We start from the raw sequence: 17,586 nt of genomic DNA, 5'->3' as shown, positions 1-17,586 counted from the left end.
TTTCATTTGTTTTTCATTAATAATTTTTCCTTTTTTGGCAATGTTTTTGCCAATTAAATGTTTTAGCTAGCAAACTAAATGGGTCCCAACCCAGTGTTTGAGAAACAGTGCTCCAGGCTAATGTGAATATAGGTTGAGAAAGTCTAAGGGCCCTATTTTCATGTGCCTTCCCCCGATCTGATTTGGTGTGGCTTATTATAGCCAGGCTACATAGAGCCCATTTAGACTAATATATACCGCGACAGAGTTGTGTGATATTCGTCTGGCTTATTAGCCAGGCTAGTGAGCTTGTAGATTGGCTATTGGAACGATTAAAAACATTTTCAAAATAGTTTAGGGATAAGGGGTTTAAAATACACTGAAAATAGGGCCCTCAATTTATCAGAGAGAGAGAGAGAGAGAGAGAGAGAGACATAACACATGCTGTCCATGGTTCTATATAGTAACTGGTAGTAGCCTATAGTATAGTCCCCTTGGGTCCTGTCCAGGGGGCAGTCAGACAGATATTTTGTGAAGCCACTGAGGAAATCGGGATTTCCTGAAAGTTCATATAATGGCCTGTTGTGGTGCTGTCATTGGACCCAGAAAAACCCATAGCCCCATAGAACCTTAATAAACATGGCCATGAATACTTTCTGCTTCCAGTCACTAGTTTAAAGTCTCATTTCTAATGTCATAAAATTATGGTCCCATTTATTAAAAAAATGACCATAAAGTCGCGTATGTTCTGAGGGGCGTGGCTACCGTTACAGTCTATGATCGGGATTCCCCTCCCACTCGAGTCAAAATAAAAACCAACGGAGAAGAAGGGGGGAAGTCCCGCCTCGTTGTCTGGGCCAGCCAATGGCCAGCTGGGCCAAAACGGATCTAGAAAGATGGCGACTTACAATACAAGGACTGACAGGCTTCATTTTACGTTCATGTTAGACCCGGAGAACGCTTTGTCCATATTTTTTACAGTCTATGGTCCTGTCAGACACTGGGGTCCACATGTGTCAATAGAAGAGCATGGAGATTGATTTGGGTTGAGGGGTGCTGATGACATGCTGTATGTGTTGTTTTGGGTTGAGGGGTGGTGATGACATGCTGTATGTGTTGTTTTGGGTTGAGGGGTGATGATGACATGCTGTATGTGTTGTTTTGGGTTGAGGGGTGCTGATGACATGCTGTATGTGTTGTTTTGGGTTGAGGGGTGGTGATGACATGCTGTATGTGTTGTTTTGGGTTGAGGGGTGATGATGACATGCTGTATGTGTTGTTTTGGGTTGAGGGGTGCTGATGACATGCTGTATGTGTTGTTTTGGGTTGAGGGGTGATGATGACATGCTGTATGTGTTGTTTTGGGTTGAGGGGTGATGGTGATGACATGCTGTATGTGTTGTTTTGGGTTGAGGGGTGGTGGTGATGACATGCTGTATGTGTTGTTTTGGGTTGAGGGGTGCTGATGACATGCTGTATGTGTTGTTTTGGGTTGAGGGGTGATGGTGATGACATGCTGTATGTGTTGTTTTGGGTTGAGGGGTGATGGTGATGACATGCTGTATGTGTTGTTTTGGGTTGAGGGGTGGTGGTGATGACATGCTGTATGTGTTGTTTTGGGTTGAGGGGTGGTGGTGATGACATGCTGTATGTGTTGTTTTGGGTTGAGGGGTGGTGGTGATGACATGCTGTATGTGTTGTTTTGGGTTGAGGGGTGCTGATGACATGCTGTATGTGTTGTTTTGGGTTGAGGGGTGATGGTGATGACATGCTGTATGTGTTGTTTTGGGTTGAGGGGTGATGGTGATGACATGCTGTATGTGTTGTTTTGGGTTGAGGGGTGGTGGTGATGACATGCTGTATGTGTTGTTTTGGGTTGAGGGGTGGTGGTGATGACATGCTGTATGTGTTGTTTTGGGTTGAGGGGTGATGGTGATGACATGCTGTATGTGTTGTTTTGGGTTGAGGGGTGATGGTGATGACATGCTGTATGTGTTGTTTTGGGTTGAGGGGTGATGGTGATGACATGCTGTATGTGTTGTTTTGGGTTGAGGGGTGATGGTGATGACATGCTGTATGTGTTGTTTTGGGTTGAGGGGTGCTGATGACATGCTGTATGTGTTGTTTTGGGTTGAGGGGTGATGATGACATGCTGTATGTGTTGTTTTGGGTTGAGGGGTGATGGTGACATGATGTATGTGTTGTTTTGGGTTGAGGGGTGATGGTGACATGCTGTATGTGTTGTTTTGGGTTGAGGGGTGCTGATGACATGCTGTATGTGTTGTTTTGGGTTGAGGGGTGATGGTGATGACATGCTGTATGTGTTGTTTTGGGTTGAGGGGTGATGATGTCATGCTGTATGTGTTGTTTTGGGTTGAGGGGTGCTGATGACATGATGTATGTGTTCCACATACAGATGGGCTGGATAGCAGACAACAGTACCTTCCACTCCACTATCACTGAGACGGCAGACCTTACCGTAGCTGTCATCTACTCTGTCTTCGGTGAGTGCAGACACACACACACACACACACACACACACACACACACACTGTGGTTTGGCACGGCTGTATAGAATTGTCAAATCGCGGAAATGTATGTGCGCTTTAAGATGTATTAAATCTATGGCTGTCATATGTTAAATGAATAAATTGAATTGGTGTGATTCATCTCGATGAATCACCATCTATGGCCAAGTACTGTACATACACTATACAGTATTGATTCGGGGGACCTTGACAAGAAAAATGTTTGAGAACGACTGCATGAGGTCACTGACCTCCATAACGTTTACAGTGTACACTGTCAGAGTTACAGACGCTGAATGCATAGTTGATCCCCTGGTTGTACGGCTGTACAGCCAGAGGTAAAGCAAAGAGAAACCCAACGACTGTACAGCCAGGGGTAAAGCAAAGAGAAACCCAACAGCTGTACAGCCAGGGGTAAAGCAAAGATAACCCCCAACAGCTGTACGGCCAGGGGTAAAGCAAAGAGAAGCCGTTTGTGAAACAAGCTTCTAAATTATCTAGACTGAAACCTTTTACTTGTACTTTTTGTGGTAAAAGCGCACTCAAACTTTCTTTCTACTGTATTTGTAAAACTGTGACGATAGAGTTGATTCAGATTCTGGAACCCCCTCAAGGACGCCACTCTGAGAACCACTGGTGTAGTGGAGTCTGTATAGACGTCACAATGCACTCAGGCGTCATTTCAAGGTGGCTGGCCGTGCGCTAATGAAAGCCTGCATGCACCCGTCGTCCCTGACTGACTGTGTTCTCACAAACAATGAATGACATGAACTCTGAATGCTGCCAAGAATAAAAGTTTTCCACAGCTGTCGCAACAATGACATCACTCAGACAGTGAGTGACATTGGTATATATGCACGATCAGACCAGCATAAGAAGCAAGAGCTGGGGAAGAGGTGGGTTTAGAGCACACACGCACAAACACATGCACGCGCACACACACACACACACGGACACACACAGTCACAGACACACTTCACCAATCAGACACAGTAGCACACATAGAGCCAGCCCGACCTCAAGGTCGTAGTAACTTGAACAGTAAGTTACCCCCCCCTCCGCATATCAAGGCTGTACATGTACAGTGGATTTACTTTCAGGATAATTGTGTTTTTTTATATATAGGAGCCTACACTAGAATATGGCCAACATTTCAGAAAGCAGTTGAGTTGAATGAGGCTCCCAATGTCCCTTTAATGCTGACTGACAGACATTCGAATTCCCCGTAAAATTCAACGCGGACACGTTCTGTTTGCAAGTCCATTATCCTGAAACCAGGCATGGCCGGATTAACGTATCGTACTCGCCCCGCGGCACCGTGCAGCCTGGGGGCACGAGTCTTTTCTTCCAATCCCGACAATGCCAGGAGCATGTCAGAGTCAGACACGTAGAACGGAGTGCAATCTATTCATACGGCATGGGTTAAACCCATGTCCCATGTTTGTGCAGCCGGTGAAGTACATTACAAGTTGTAGTGAATACAGTTATGCTCATGTTCTTCCTCCAGTTCAGCATTGAGGCAGTGGTTCTCTCAACCAGTGGTCCAGGGACCACCAGTGGTCCTTGAAGGGGGTTCCAGGTGGTCCCCAGCTAAATCATGGGGAGTTGGTATAACCAAATAGGCCCTTATTAAATCTTTAACTCTTGAGAGCATAAAATGAAACCAAATGGACACTTACACCATTATGGGTCCATTTGGTATGATTTTATGCTCTCGAGAGTTAAATTGGGCTATTGTTAAACATCTGCATTATTTAATTTACAAGAAGTCTGTGCAATTACAGAATGTAAAATAATTGTTATTTTGTTATCTCTCCAATGGTACCATATCAATACAGGATGATGTGGACAAAATGTTATTGAAAGAAAAGTACTGCCATAGCAGACAGCCTCCAGGTTCAAACAAAATCCTTCTAGGTGCAAGGCTTGAAGATAATACTTGAGGTGAAGAAAATGCCAGCACTCATTGTATGTCCTTTTACATGATTTTATTTACCTCTGAGAATGAAAACGTATGTGTTTTGGGCCTGTATGGCCTTCCTCAGCGTTGACAAAATCTTATCAAACAACGACAAAATGTTCTTTATGCTTTTGAGTCTGACTAGAGGCTAAATCTCATCAAATGGTCGTCCGTGGCTCAAATGTTGAATATATAATGGACCTTGGTATGAAACGGGTTTAAAGGTTGAGGTTCTGTTTGCAGACGGCAGCCCAAAGCACTGTGTATTCATTATAAAAACATATTCCACAGCTTAACCCATTCTGGGCGGGAACCCCTTTTGGTGTTTTAAGCATTATGTTATGCTTTAGCTGTTGAAAAATAGCAGATCTACAAGCTCATAGCGAGCCACCGAGTGGTGCACTACGAGCTTGTAGGTCTGCTATTTTTTTAAATTGTGAAAATGTGGTGTAAATCTTTGAATATATATTCTTTCAGAGCGAACGTTTTAAACTCAACTTTGCTTCTGGGGGGTTCCGACTTCCTGGAACAACATATATTCAGATGGGGGTCGACGGCCAATTACATATATTTTTGGTGCGTCCCTGACATGAAAATGTTTGATCACATTCACCACTGACATAGAAACATGGGTTTTTCAGAAAACGGTCATGATTTAGAAAACATTTGTAGAATCTGGTCTCGGTCGAAATGGATTAAGTGAGGACAATACACGGTATATGCTTCTCCTCTGACATAACGAGGTGTTTGGACACTGCGTTTCTCATGTACATTTCAGGGCTGCCAGGATGCCACAGATACAACAGCCGTTTGAAAATTAAGTGAATCCGGCGTGGTGCATCCGGCTTCGTTAGAGCGTCTATCTTATACTGTAGGCCCGTGTTCAGAGGTTGGAAGCATGCGTGTGAAGTATAATGTTGTTATGTCTGCGCTGTCTGCGTTGTATTTATTTCATTATGTCGTCTCTGTAGTGTGGAAAACCTCATTATGTCGACTGTGGGGCGACTGCTGTGTCTCAGGAGGTAGAGCAGGTCGTCCAATGATCCCTGGGTCGGCGGTTCGAATCCCGGCTCCTCCTCCTGTCCACATGTCGAGGTGTCTTTGGGCAAGACACTGAACCCTACATTGTCTCCAATGAGTCGGTCGGTGTGATTTCACCACCGTTGGTGTGTGAATGTGGGAAGTGAGGACGCTGGCGTCGACTGTTCGCCGCTTCACCATTGTAAAGCACTTTGAGCACTTGGATATAGAAATGCAATTCATTATTAACTTGTAATGTACTTTACCGGCTGCACACACATGGGATTTTTTTCCCCTTTCTTTTGGGTCTCTGAAAACGTTTCCCGAACCACTGGATCGAGTAGCGCCTTAGAGGGAAAGGTACTGTAACAACAACAAAAATGTGTTGTCCTTGAGGCAATATTGCATATACTGCACGTAAAACAAATGTATGGTCATGCCAGGCAGCCTTCCCAAAACCATGACTCAATCGCTGTCGGGTGGAAACCTCATATGTCCAAAACTGCTACTTTTCAGGATTCAAATTCAAAACTAGCAGATCTACAAGCTTGTGGATCTGCTACTTTTTATGCTTTTGTGTGACTCTGCACTGCATGTGATCAAGTATGGAGTTAATTTACAAAAAAAACACCTTACGAACATGATGGAGATAAGAGGTTTTCTGCCCGACAGTGCCTGACTGACTGAATGAATGACTGACTGACTGATGGGAGGGTTCTGGTGCTTCTGTTAGATTTGGACGTGGTCCAGCTCTGGAGCCCGGCCAGCCTGGATGTTTCTCCTTCTAAGGACAGAACTTCCTTGACAGGCAGTCAGGCCAATAGGCGGCAGGCCACCAGGAAAGGTCCGGGCGTGCTGCCATTCTGCCAGTGCCATCATGATAATTGCACTGTACCTGTATCAGTGAGTGACAAATAAACCCTCTACAAAGGGTTGTGTAGTTGTCTGTTGCGGGTTTGTATCATTTATCTTGTTCTGTAAAAGTGGTGGTATTAGGGCTTGTTTGTTTGTGTGTGCCTCGACGGAGCGAGCGGTAGAGTTTCTGCTATATCTGCACACTGGTTGTGGTGTGTGGGCCGGTCTGGGCCAAACTCACGCGAAAATGACCGGGCCAAATTTTTGTCCCAGTCAAGCCCTGCCTTAAGGTGGTTTTGGATCACTATAGGGTTGGAAACATTTAGTATTACAAAACGATTCCGGTTCCTTAACGATTCCCTCCCTCAACTTAAGTACAATTTGGAGTTTGATAACGACAGAATTAACTTTTTAGACTTGACAATATTCAAGAACATGCTGACCATACTTAGAGTGGACAGCAATCACTCTAAACCGCTCATTCAGTAGGAATATTCTACTTAGAGAGGACAGCAATCACTCTAAACCGCTCAGTAGGAATACTCTACGAGAGGACAGCAATCACTCAGTAGGAATACTCTACTTAGAGAGGACAGCAATCACTCTAAACAGCTCATTCGTAACATCCCTAAAGGCCAATACTTACTGTACGCCTCAGACGTAATTGTAGCTCCACCACAGACTTTATATCGAAAGCTATACTGACCTCACCAATGGCTTTACAGAAAGAGGCTATAACCAAGAGGACTTGGATACAGCCTATATAACAGTGCGCTTCACACTGACAGAACATCTCTACTCTAAAGCAAAAAGCAGACACCAACCCGACTGCGTTTTTCCACAGCGTTCACACCAGCGGCCGGGGTAATCAAAAATTTATTTCTTAAAGACTGGCACATCCTTAAAAATGATCCCAAACTGACCCACCTTTCTTTTCTTTCAGACACTCCAGAAACCTCAGAGACCGTCTAGTCCACTCTGACATGAGTAGTTGAGTACCCCCCCCCCCCTCCCTCTACATGGCTACCCCCCCCCACACACACACACACACACACACACACACACACACACACACACACACACACACACACACAGCTTTTATAATGCGGCAATTGCACCCAGTGCTTGCCTCTAATTATTCTAATTATTTTTTTTACTCATCCACGTACTGGCAAACACAAAACCGCCATTTGAACCCAAAACCCTTGAATATGCAACGGCCAGACATTATAAAGCTGCTAACCATGTAATGGGTCCCCTCAAATTTTGGGGAATAGAAAAAATCACAGCCCGCCCGCCACGGGGAGGTGATATAATGAACAAATTGCCCCGCAGAGAAGCACTGTGTGGAACACTTTAGAACCTACAGTAATGGCCTGAATGAAGAACTGAGTGTTTTTTATAGACATGCTTTTAGAGACGGTCCCTGAGGTCTTCCCTTCTTGCTCTGAGAGTGTTTTCTTTGTGCCCTTGTATTTTCCTTTTTCTATATATTTGGCCACATGGCGCTTAATTGTGTATGTTCACTGTTGACTTGTTCCTATATGTAATGTTATACATTTTCATGGATTTTATATGTTTGATTCACTGTTTTACTTTATTTAACTTACTGTTCGACAGCGTTTTTCCATATATAGCCATACTCTTTCTTATAGGTTTAGACTGCTGGTAGTAAATGGTTATTACATGGCCTTTTGTACCCTGTACTTAATGACATGCCCAAATGCTGCCACCTTTATGACTCTGATGTTGAGGTATTTGTATTTTACTTGATGATATTTTAAATTCCCAACACAGCTCTATGTTAATGACCATGTGTTCTCTGTAGGCGTGTGTTCGGTGGTGGGTAACAGCTCTATGTAACAGCTCTATGTTAATGTGTTCTAGGCGTGTGTTCGGTGGTGGGTAACAGCTCTATATGTAACAGCTCTATGTTAATGTGTTCTAGGCGTGTGTTCGGTGGTGGGGAACAGCTCTATGTAACAGCTCTATGTTAATGTGTTCTAGGCGTGTGTTCGGTGGTGGGTAACAGCATGCTGCTCTATGTTAATGTGTTCTAGGCGTGTGTTCAGTGGTGGGTAACAGCTCTATATGTAACAGCTCTATGTTAATGTGTTCTAGGCGTGTGTTCAGTGGTGGGTAACAGCTCTATGTTAATGTGTTCTAGGCGTGTGTTCGGTGGTGGGTAACAGCTCTATATGTAACAGCTCTATGTTAATGTGTTCTAGGCGTGTGTTCAGTGGTGGGTAACAGCTCTATGTTAATGTGTTCTCTGTAGGCGTGTGTTCGGTGGTGGGTAACAGCTCTATGTTAATGTGTTCTAGGCGTGTGTTCGGTGGTGGGTAACAGCTCTATATGTAACAGCTCTATGTTAATGTGTTCTAGGCGTGTGTTCGGTGGTGGGTAACAGCTCTATGTTAATGTGTTCTAGGCGTGTGTTCGGTGGTGGGTAACAGCTCTATATGTAACAGCTCTATGTTAATGTGTTCTAGGCGTGTGTTCGGTGGTGGGTAACAGTTCTATATGTTACAGCTCTATGTTAATGTGTTCTAGGCGTGTGTTCGGTGGTGGGTAACAGCTCTATATGTAACAGCTCTATGTTAATGTGTTCTAGGCGTGTGTTCTGTGGTGGGTAACAGCATGCTGCTCTATGTTAATGTGTTCTAGGCGTGTGTTCTGTGGTGGGTAACAGCTCTATATGTAACAGCTCTATGTTAATGTGTTCTAGGCGTGTGTTCGGTGGTGGGTAACAGCTCTATATGTAACAGCTCTATGTTAATGTGATCTAGGCGTGTGTTCGGTGGTGGGTAACAGCTCTATGTTAATGTGTTCTAGGCGTGTGTTCGGTGGTGGGTAACAGCTCTATGTTAATGTGTTCTCTGTAGGCGTGTGTTCGGTGGTGGGTAACAGCTCTATGTTAATGTGTTCTAGGCGTGTGTTCAGTGGTGGGTAACAGCTCTATATGTAACAGCTCTATGTTAATGTGTTCTAGGCGTGTGTTCGGTGGTGGGTAACAGCTCTATGTTAATGTGTTCTAGGCGTGTGTTCGGTGGTGGGTAACAGCTCTATGTTAATGTGTTCTAGGCGTGTGTTCGGTGGTGGGTAACAGCTCTATATGTAACAGCTCTATGTTAATGTGTTCTAGGCGTGTGTTCGGTGGTGGGTAACAGCTCTATATGTAACAGCTCTATGTTAATGTGTTCTAGGCGTGTGTTCGGTGGTGGGTAACAGCTCTATGTTAATGTGTTCTAGGCGTGTGTTCGGTGGTGGGTAACAGCTCTATGTTAATGTGTTCTCTGTAGGTGTGTGTTCGGTGGTGGGTAACAGCTCTATGTTAATGTGTTCTAGGCGTGTGTTCGGTGGTGGGTAACAGCTCTATGTTAATGTGTTCTCTGTAGGCGTGTGTTCGGTGGTGGGTAACAGCATGCTGCTCTACGTGTCCTACAAGAACCGCGCCATGTTGAAACCAGCTGAGTACTTCAACATCAACCTGGCGGTCAGCGACATGGGCATGACCCTTAACCTCTACCCTATGGCCGTGGCCTCCAGCCTGTCCCACAGGTGACTATAAACAGCACAGAATTACCCAGTCTCCATAACATCTATACCACTCGTTGTATAAAGAAAGCCCACAACGTCATGGAAGACACCAGCCGTCCCGCAAATACCCTGTTCAAACTACTCCCTTCCAAAAAGCGCTACCAGAGCGCTACCAAATCTCCTACCACCCGTCTCAGTAACCGTTTCTACCCTCAGGCATGCAGTCAGGCTGCTGAACAGCTGACCTTGAACTGTATTGCACTGTTTTGTCACTTCACTTTCTGTTTTTTTTTGTCTTTTTCTTGCACTGTAGATGTTTGTTTATGTCCTGTGTATGTAAGAGTGCTCTGAGCAAAATCATTTTCATTGTATTTATACTCTATCTATACACATGACAAATAAACCTGAACCTGAACCTGACTATAAACACGCACGCACATCCACAGTCTGTGCAGTACAGTCTGGGTATATATACGTGATATACCCAGACGGATGGATGAATGCACGCCAGCTTCTATCAGGTGTCTTACTGGTATAAACTCGCTTTTGTTTCTACTTTCATCTACTTTCAAATCAGAGTGGTTTTATATTGTGTTTTCATCTCAGAGTATGGTTTTGGAGCTTATATTATATTGGCCTTTTTATATAGTTTTGGATAGTGAGCTTGAATTTCTTTCGTGTGTGTGTGTGTGTGTGTGTGTGTGTGTGTGTGTGTGTGTGTGTGTGTGTGTGTGTGTGTGTGTGTGTGTGTGTGTGTGTGTGTGTGTGTGTGTGTGTGTGTGTGTGTGTGTGTGTGTGTGTGTGTGTGTGTGTGTGTGTGTGTGTGTGTGTGTGTGTGTGTGTGTGTGTGTGCGCGTCCATCCATACAGGTGGTTGTACGGCAACGCGGTGTGTGTGTTCTATGCGTTCTGCGGCGTGCTCTTTGGGATCTGCAGCCTGGCGACCCTCACCGTGCTGAGCACCGTCTGCTGCCTGAAGGTCTGCTACCCGCTCTATGGTGAGACACACACACACACACACACACACACACACACACACACACACACACACACACACACACACACACACACACACATACCTACACACAAATAATCATATTTGAACTGGAATTCTAGGAGTCGAGGCATTACATTTCTCTAGGTCGTCCTCAGACGAGCCCTCCATCGTCGCTTTCCAGTCATCCCGGTTCTCTCTCCATACACCTGGCCAGCTCGTTGGTGCTTTGCACTCCTCTGTGTTTCTTGAGTACATCCTCATACAGTATGTTAACGTGGGACGTCATCGTGACCGGTGTCCGTGTGTTGGTTCCCTCCTTCACCGTCAATATTCCATCACACAGATTCTTGCTGGTAACGTGTACTGCATGGTGCATGCAACATTCTGGTGTAGTCTAGAGACTTCTGCAGGGTTGGTTTCAGGGTCCAGCATTCACTGACCTATAGGAGAACAGACTCTACCATTCACTGACCTATAGGAGAACAGACTCTACCGTTGCATAGAAGAAGCTGAGTTTGATTTGACGGGGGAGGTTGGAGTTCTATATATACTGGTCATGCCGTTCAGAGCCCTCCATGATGCAAGGGCCTTCCTCACTTTCAGATCGTGCTCCGTTGAGTTGACCCATGAGCCCTGCAGGTACTTCCTCCCATCCCTAGCTGCCTCTCTCTTATTCTTCTTTCGTGTAACGTTAGAGGTCCAACTCTGTGTCGCGGAGCCATCTCTGGTCCCAGGCCAAAGAGGCCGGCCTCTGAGGGTGGTCTGTGTAAGGGGCAGGTGAAGATGATATGGTCCTCTGAGGGTGGTCTGTGTAAGGGGCAGGTGAAGATGACATGGTCGGCGGTCTGCTCAGGGGCACCGCACTCACATGCCGCACTGTCCGCCAATCCCCACTTCTGCAATGATGCATTGAAGCGCCCAACCCTCTCTCTTATTCTCTCCCTCTCCCTCTCCCTCTCCCTCTCCCTCTCCCTCTCCCTCTCCCTCTCTCTCCCTCTCCCTCTCCCTCTCCCTCTCCCTCTCCCTCTCCCTCTCCCTCTCCCTCTCCCTCTCCCTCTCTCTCCCTCTCCCTCTCCCTCTCCCTCTCCCTCTCCCTCTCTCCCTCCCTCTCTCCCTCTCCCCTATCAGGGAACCGGTTCAGCCCGGAGCACGCAGGTCTCCTGATCTTGGGGGTGTGGTGCTACGCGCTGCTGTTCGCCGTCTCCCCGCTGGCCCGCTGGGGCGCCTACGGCCCCGAGCCCTACGGCACGGCGTGCTGCATCGACTGGCGGCGCTCCAACCGCGAGGCGCTGGCCCGCTCCTACACGGTGGCGCTGTTCGTGTTCTGCTACGCGGTGCCGTGCGCCGTCATCGCCGCGTCCTACTGCCAGATCCTCCGCGCGGTGCGCCAGTCCCGCCGGGCCGTGCAGCGCCACGTGTCCAGCCCGCCGCGCATCGGGAACCTCCAGACCATCATCATCAAGGTGATTCCGCTCAGCAATAATAGAAATCACACCCCTGTGAAGTGAACGGTGCCACTCACAGGGGTGTGATTTTTATTATTATTACAGTATTAGTTTTTTTCTTATGAAAGCAGAGAGTCTTCTGTTTCATACGGTATATAGTATGTACATGTCGCTATAGGCCTTATTTTGTGAATAATAGTTGTTCAGGTCCATGCCTTCTCTAAAGTTATCTCTGGTGGGCGCAAGCTGCATTCAATAACCAATTACTGACAAATTGTACATGGGATCAATGTGTACTGTTTTCCTCCTAAAAGTAGACATTCAGGGCTTTCATTCGGTGTATAGTATGTATAGGATATTATTTGTGTCAACTTCAACCTTCCATATCTCTGCTGTCTGTTCAAGACAGCAGAGTTCAGGCAAAAGCAGGCGTTACAAAAAGGTCAATATCTCCAGAATGGAAGATGGTAAAATCAAATTTTCTTTTTTAAATTGAAGTGGACAAGTTAGGCTTTCTTTTGATGTATGTGTATGTGCCTACTGCAGACCTTTGTTGACTAGATTCTCCTGAAATGATCAATTCTTTATTATGGAGAAATCCAGCAACACATCTCAATGGATGATTGATTATTATGGAGAAATCCTGTCACGTAACATGCATCTCAATGGCTGAGTTGATTGATTGATTGATTGATTGATTGATTGATTGATTTGCAGTCCTAGCTCGGTCTGGCAGCGTGGACCGGGCGGGGCTTAGCGAAGGGTCCATCGTGCGTACAGTAACAGTACACGTCATCCCCACAGACTTGGTTTGTCACGTATTTAACCCATTCTGACCTGAGATCAGATTCATACGAGGTTTCCACTGGACACACACTGGTCTGATTATCCCATTCTGACCTGAGATCAGATTCTAAAAATGTCAGTCGTTCTTCGATTTTTCAAAAATAGCAGATCTACAAGCTCGTAGCGCGCCACTCGGTGGCACGCTATGAGCTTGTAGATCTGCTATTTTTCAATAGCTAAAGCATAACATGATGCTAACACCAAAATGGGTTCCCGTTCAGAATGGGTTAATGAACCCCCATAAACAGCACTATCTTTACAAATTAAATGTTATTTGCAGAACGGCTAATGGTGTTTTTGGTGGTGCTTTTGCTGAAAACAAAATTAGAAATAATTACTGAAATGAGAAACCAAACAAAAGCTATAACTGTTCCAGGAAAAAAGTGTGTGTGTGTGTGTGTGTGTGTGTGTGTGTGTGTGTGTGTGTGTGTGTGTGTGTGTGTGTGTGTGTGTGTGTGTGTGTGTGTGTGTGTGTGTGTGTGTGTGTGTGTGTGTGTGTGTGTGTGTGTGTGTGTGTGTGTGTGTGTGTGTGTGTGTGTGTGTGTGTGTGGGGGTGGGTGGGTGGGTGGGTGGGTGGGTGGGTGGGGGTGGGTGGGGGTGTGTGTGTGTGTGAGTGAGTGAGTGAGTGTGAGTGAGTGAGTGAGTGTGTGTGTGTGTGTGCGCAAGCGCATGCGCGCGCGGCGCAAATGTGGTACAGTCAGACATTATTAGGCTAAAAGGGTAACACAAGAAAGTCCCGGGGTCTTAATTGTTTACATTGAATTCATCAACATAGCATAGAAAATGTACACAACAACGCTACATGTAAGCAAATACAAACACTATGTACAAAGGAGTTGAGTTGATACAGTACATAGCTATAACGGGGACCGAGCAATAAGAAAATGTAATACGCACAATAAGCCATAGAAACATAGAGCACTGACGTTGAGAGAAAGAAGACCATGCATTTCACAAATTAGCATTTTAAATAGCTGGCCCTAACCTAACCTCAGTAAAACTATAGCTACACCTAACTATACCTGTAATGGTAATGGTTGTGTGTCTAAGCATGGTGACATAGCCCTGATCTACCATATATGTTTAACCCATTCTGACCGGGAACCCATTTTGGTGTTAGCGTCATGTTATGCTTTAGCTATTGAAAAATAGCAGATCTACAAGCTCGTAGCGCGCCACCGAGTGGCGCGCTACGAGCTTGTAGATCTGCTATTTTTGAAAAATCGAAGAGCGACTGACATTTTTAGAATCTGATCTCAGGTCAGAATGGGTTAATCAGACCAGTGTGTGTCCCGTGGAAACCTCGTATGAATCTGATCTCAGGTCAGAATGGGTTAAAGACGGTTAGGCCTGGAGTGCCGACAAGAAAAGTATTCATAATTCAAAATAGTGGGGTGATATAAAGGTCAGAGGTCAAAAGCCAGAACACTAAAGTTGTTTTGGCGAGAGGAGATGTTTTATTGTTGACGGTTGAGGTGCCTGTTCAAAGTTTTTAAATGAATTACATTTTTCAATTGAGTGCTATTATTTGGCCAATGGTTTGTGGGCTTCACGTCTTCACCGTTATACGCCATATTGCCGCATTTCTCGAGCGAAGACAGAACTGCAAAAAAAATCACATTTACCTCTAATTAGCCCTCCACTAAGTCCCTCCCCAACCCGTCCTTGTCCAATAGGTACATTAGCAGCGAAGAAAGCTTGACCTGCATAGTAACCGTTGCTAAACTATTTGGATTGGCATGATTGGACAATCGCTTTTTGGGGTGGGATTTAGTGAAGGGCTAATTGTGGTCTCCTGTTTTTTTCTTCTTTCATTAGCATTTATTTTTTCAGGCCAGTACACATGGTTGTCTGGGCATTCCACATTTTGGTCAAACGGTGGTCCGTGGCTCAAATGCCGAATAAATAACAGACCTTGATATGAAAAAGGTTGAAATCCACTGCTATAATGAAGTGGTTAAAATTATCGTGATGCTACTTTTGCTGGGACTGGGGGTCCCGGCCCGGACCCCACTGGGGGTCCCCGGACCCCACTTTGAGAACGTCTGCCACTACAGACACAAAGAAGTTCTGGTCCAGGTCCAACTCCTGGGGCCACAGCAGCTCTCCAGGGCTCCCTTAATGGAATCAGTGTAAAATTCATGACTGTGAAACAGCTGACATCTAATCATGAGTACATTACTGACACTTCTTGAGCCAAAGCAAGCCTGAAAGACAAGTTCTGAAGGACACACACACACACACACACACACACACACACACACACACACACACACACACACACACACACACACAAACATAACAATAATAATAAGACAAGCTTGTTCTGAAGGACACACACACACAATAGAAAGCAAAGTAAAAATACATCATAAAATAAATAAATACGTTTTTAACCAGTTCTTAAAACAGAGAGTCGACAGACTCTGCATTTATTTTTAGCTCAAAGGGCAGGGCGTTCCACAAAGACGGAGCAACCACTGCAAATGCTATACGGTCAGCCTTAGTTTTAAGTCTATAGTTGTCGCCTGTCGGAATAGACAGAAGGCCTTTATCGGAGGACCTGAGAGATCTCATGTTTGGCTTTGCATGCAGTAGTTCAGAGATGTAAAGTGGAGCCAGAACGTGTATAATGCCTTATATGTTATTAAGAGAATTTTGAAATTGACCCTGGATTTGGGTTAGGCCAACCAATGGAGTGCAGCAAGCACTGGCGTAATGTGAGATCTGCGGTAAGTGCAGTGGTTCTGGACCTGCAGGGCCCACTTGGAGATCTGGTAAAGTGTTTGTGGCTCATCCCATCAGTCCATTGAGGTGTGTGTCTCTCTCCCCTTACAGCTGAGCATCGCGGTGTGCATCGGGTTCTTCGTGGCGTGGACGCCCTACGCCCTGGTGGCCATGTGGGCGGCGTTCGGCCGCGTGGACTCCATCCCGCCCATGGCGTTCGCCGTGCCCGCCGTCTTCGCCAAGTCGTCGACGCTCTACAACCCGCTGGTCTACCTGCTGCTCAAACCCAACTTCCGCCACATGGTGCGCAAAGACCTGCTGTCCATGCAGGTGATTGGATGGTTATTATACCTTTAAAGACCTGCTGTCCATGCAGGTGATTGGATGGTTATTATACCTTTAAGGACCTGCTGTCCATGCAGGTGATTGGATGGTTATTATACCTTTAAAGACCTGCTGTCCATGCAGGTGATTGGATGGTTATTATACCTTTAAAGACCTGCTGTCCATGCAGGTGATTGGATGGTTATTATACCTTTTCAACGTCTCATTGGGTTTAGTTTTTACTTTTTGTTTTTGCAATTTGGTATAAAGTAACTAGTACTTAACTATTAATGCTCACTGTTCTGCCTTATTTGTCTTTTTACCCTATAATGCACTTTGCACTGCATTCTATGAAATGAAAAGTGACTATGGTTCATGTGGGCTTCGTCCACCACCAGAACCTTCCACTTCCACCTTGTTTTCACATTGTTCTATAATCTGGACTGGTACAGGCCCATGACTAACTATACAGTCTATGTCCACAGTCTATGTCCACACTCTCATAAAGTTTGTTATCATTATTATTATTCCAGAGGAGGTGTGTGAACCAGTGTCTCTCCCTGCGCTCCCTCCTGGCGCTCAGCGTGCGTCCTCTCCACGCCCACACAGACTCCGCCTCCTCTGCCACGCCCTCACGGACGGCGGCGGCGGCGGCCGCGGTGCGCGTGGTGGTGGGCTCCGCCTCCTCCTACCACAGCAGCTGCCAGGACACCTTCGAGTGCTTCAGGCACTACCCTCGCTGCTGCCACGCGGCGGCCGTCAACACCGTGATGATGCAGCTCTCCTTGAAGGAGAGCAGCTCCCCTCCTCCTCCTCCTCCTGTTCTAGCACTAGGGGGCGCTAATACTAAGCTCATACCCGGAGCGGGCCTGCCACTGCCGCGCAGAGCCCACCGCAAACACGCCAAGAGGAAAGCACAGGTCCGGGAGAGAAAGAAGACGGATGTTGTTGACGGTTTGGAGGCGACCGTAGGTACTGTCAGCAGGACCGTAAGTACGGTCAGCAGGACCGTAAGTACGGTCAGCAGGACCGCAAGTACGGTCAGCAGCAAGCAGCCGCACAGGACTACTGCTGCTGCACCTGTTATCAACCGGTAATCACCTATATGCTCCTTATCAGACCATGTTATCAACCGATAGTCACCTACAGTATATGCTCCTTATCAGACCATATATGGATATTTCCTACATACTCCTATACCGCGAGTAGACGACTAGGACACGCAAAAGTGAAATTACTGCCGTCAAAGCGAACACATGATGTAACTGCGCTATACAACAACGTCTCCTTGTGTGTACTTACTGTCCATGGCCGGTACGGTTAGGGTTAGTCGGGCAACGCGACGTCGGACCAATGGCTGACAACA

The 17,586-nt window shown here is 46.1% G+C and overlaps 1 protein-coding gene across 1 annotated transcript; it reads left to right on the top strand.

Moving 5' to 3' along the window:
* Positions 1 to 2,374: 2,374 nt before the first annotated feature.
* Positions 2,375 to 17,317, top strand: LOC308319588 (opsin-5-like; the record flags this gene model as incomplete). The annotated part of the gene is made up of 6 exons (XM_080769690.1): positions 2,375 to 2,483; positions 9,741 to 9,903; positions 10,752 to 10,879; positions 12,007 to 12,341; positions 16,008 to 16,226; positions 16,754 to 17,317. 6 exons carry the CDS (start codon positions 2,375 to 2,377, stop codon positions 17,315 to 17,317), a joined length of 1,518 nt encoding a protein of 505 aa, XP_080625816.1.
* Between the last annotated feature and the right edge of the window lie 269 nt (positions 17,318 to 17,586).

Source organism: Protomyctophum bolini (genome assembly GCF_963924005.1).
Source record: "Protomyctophum bolini genome assembly, chromosome: 8".
In the NCBI taxonomy this organism is placed as follows: domain Eukaryota; kingdom Metazoa; phylum Chordata; class Actinopteri; order Myctophiformes; family Myctophidae; genus Protomyctophum; species Protomyctophum bolini.
Note: the sequence above shows the minus strand (reverse complement) of the source record. Positions and strands in the feature narration are given on the sequence as shown.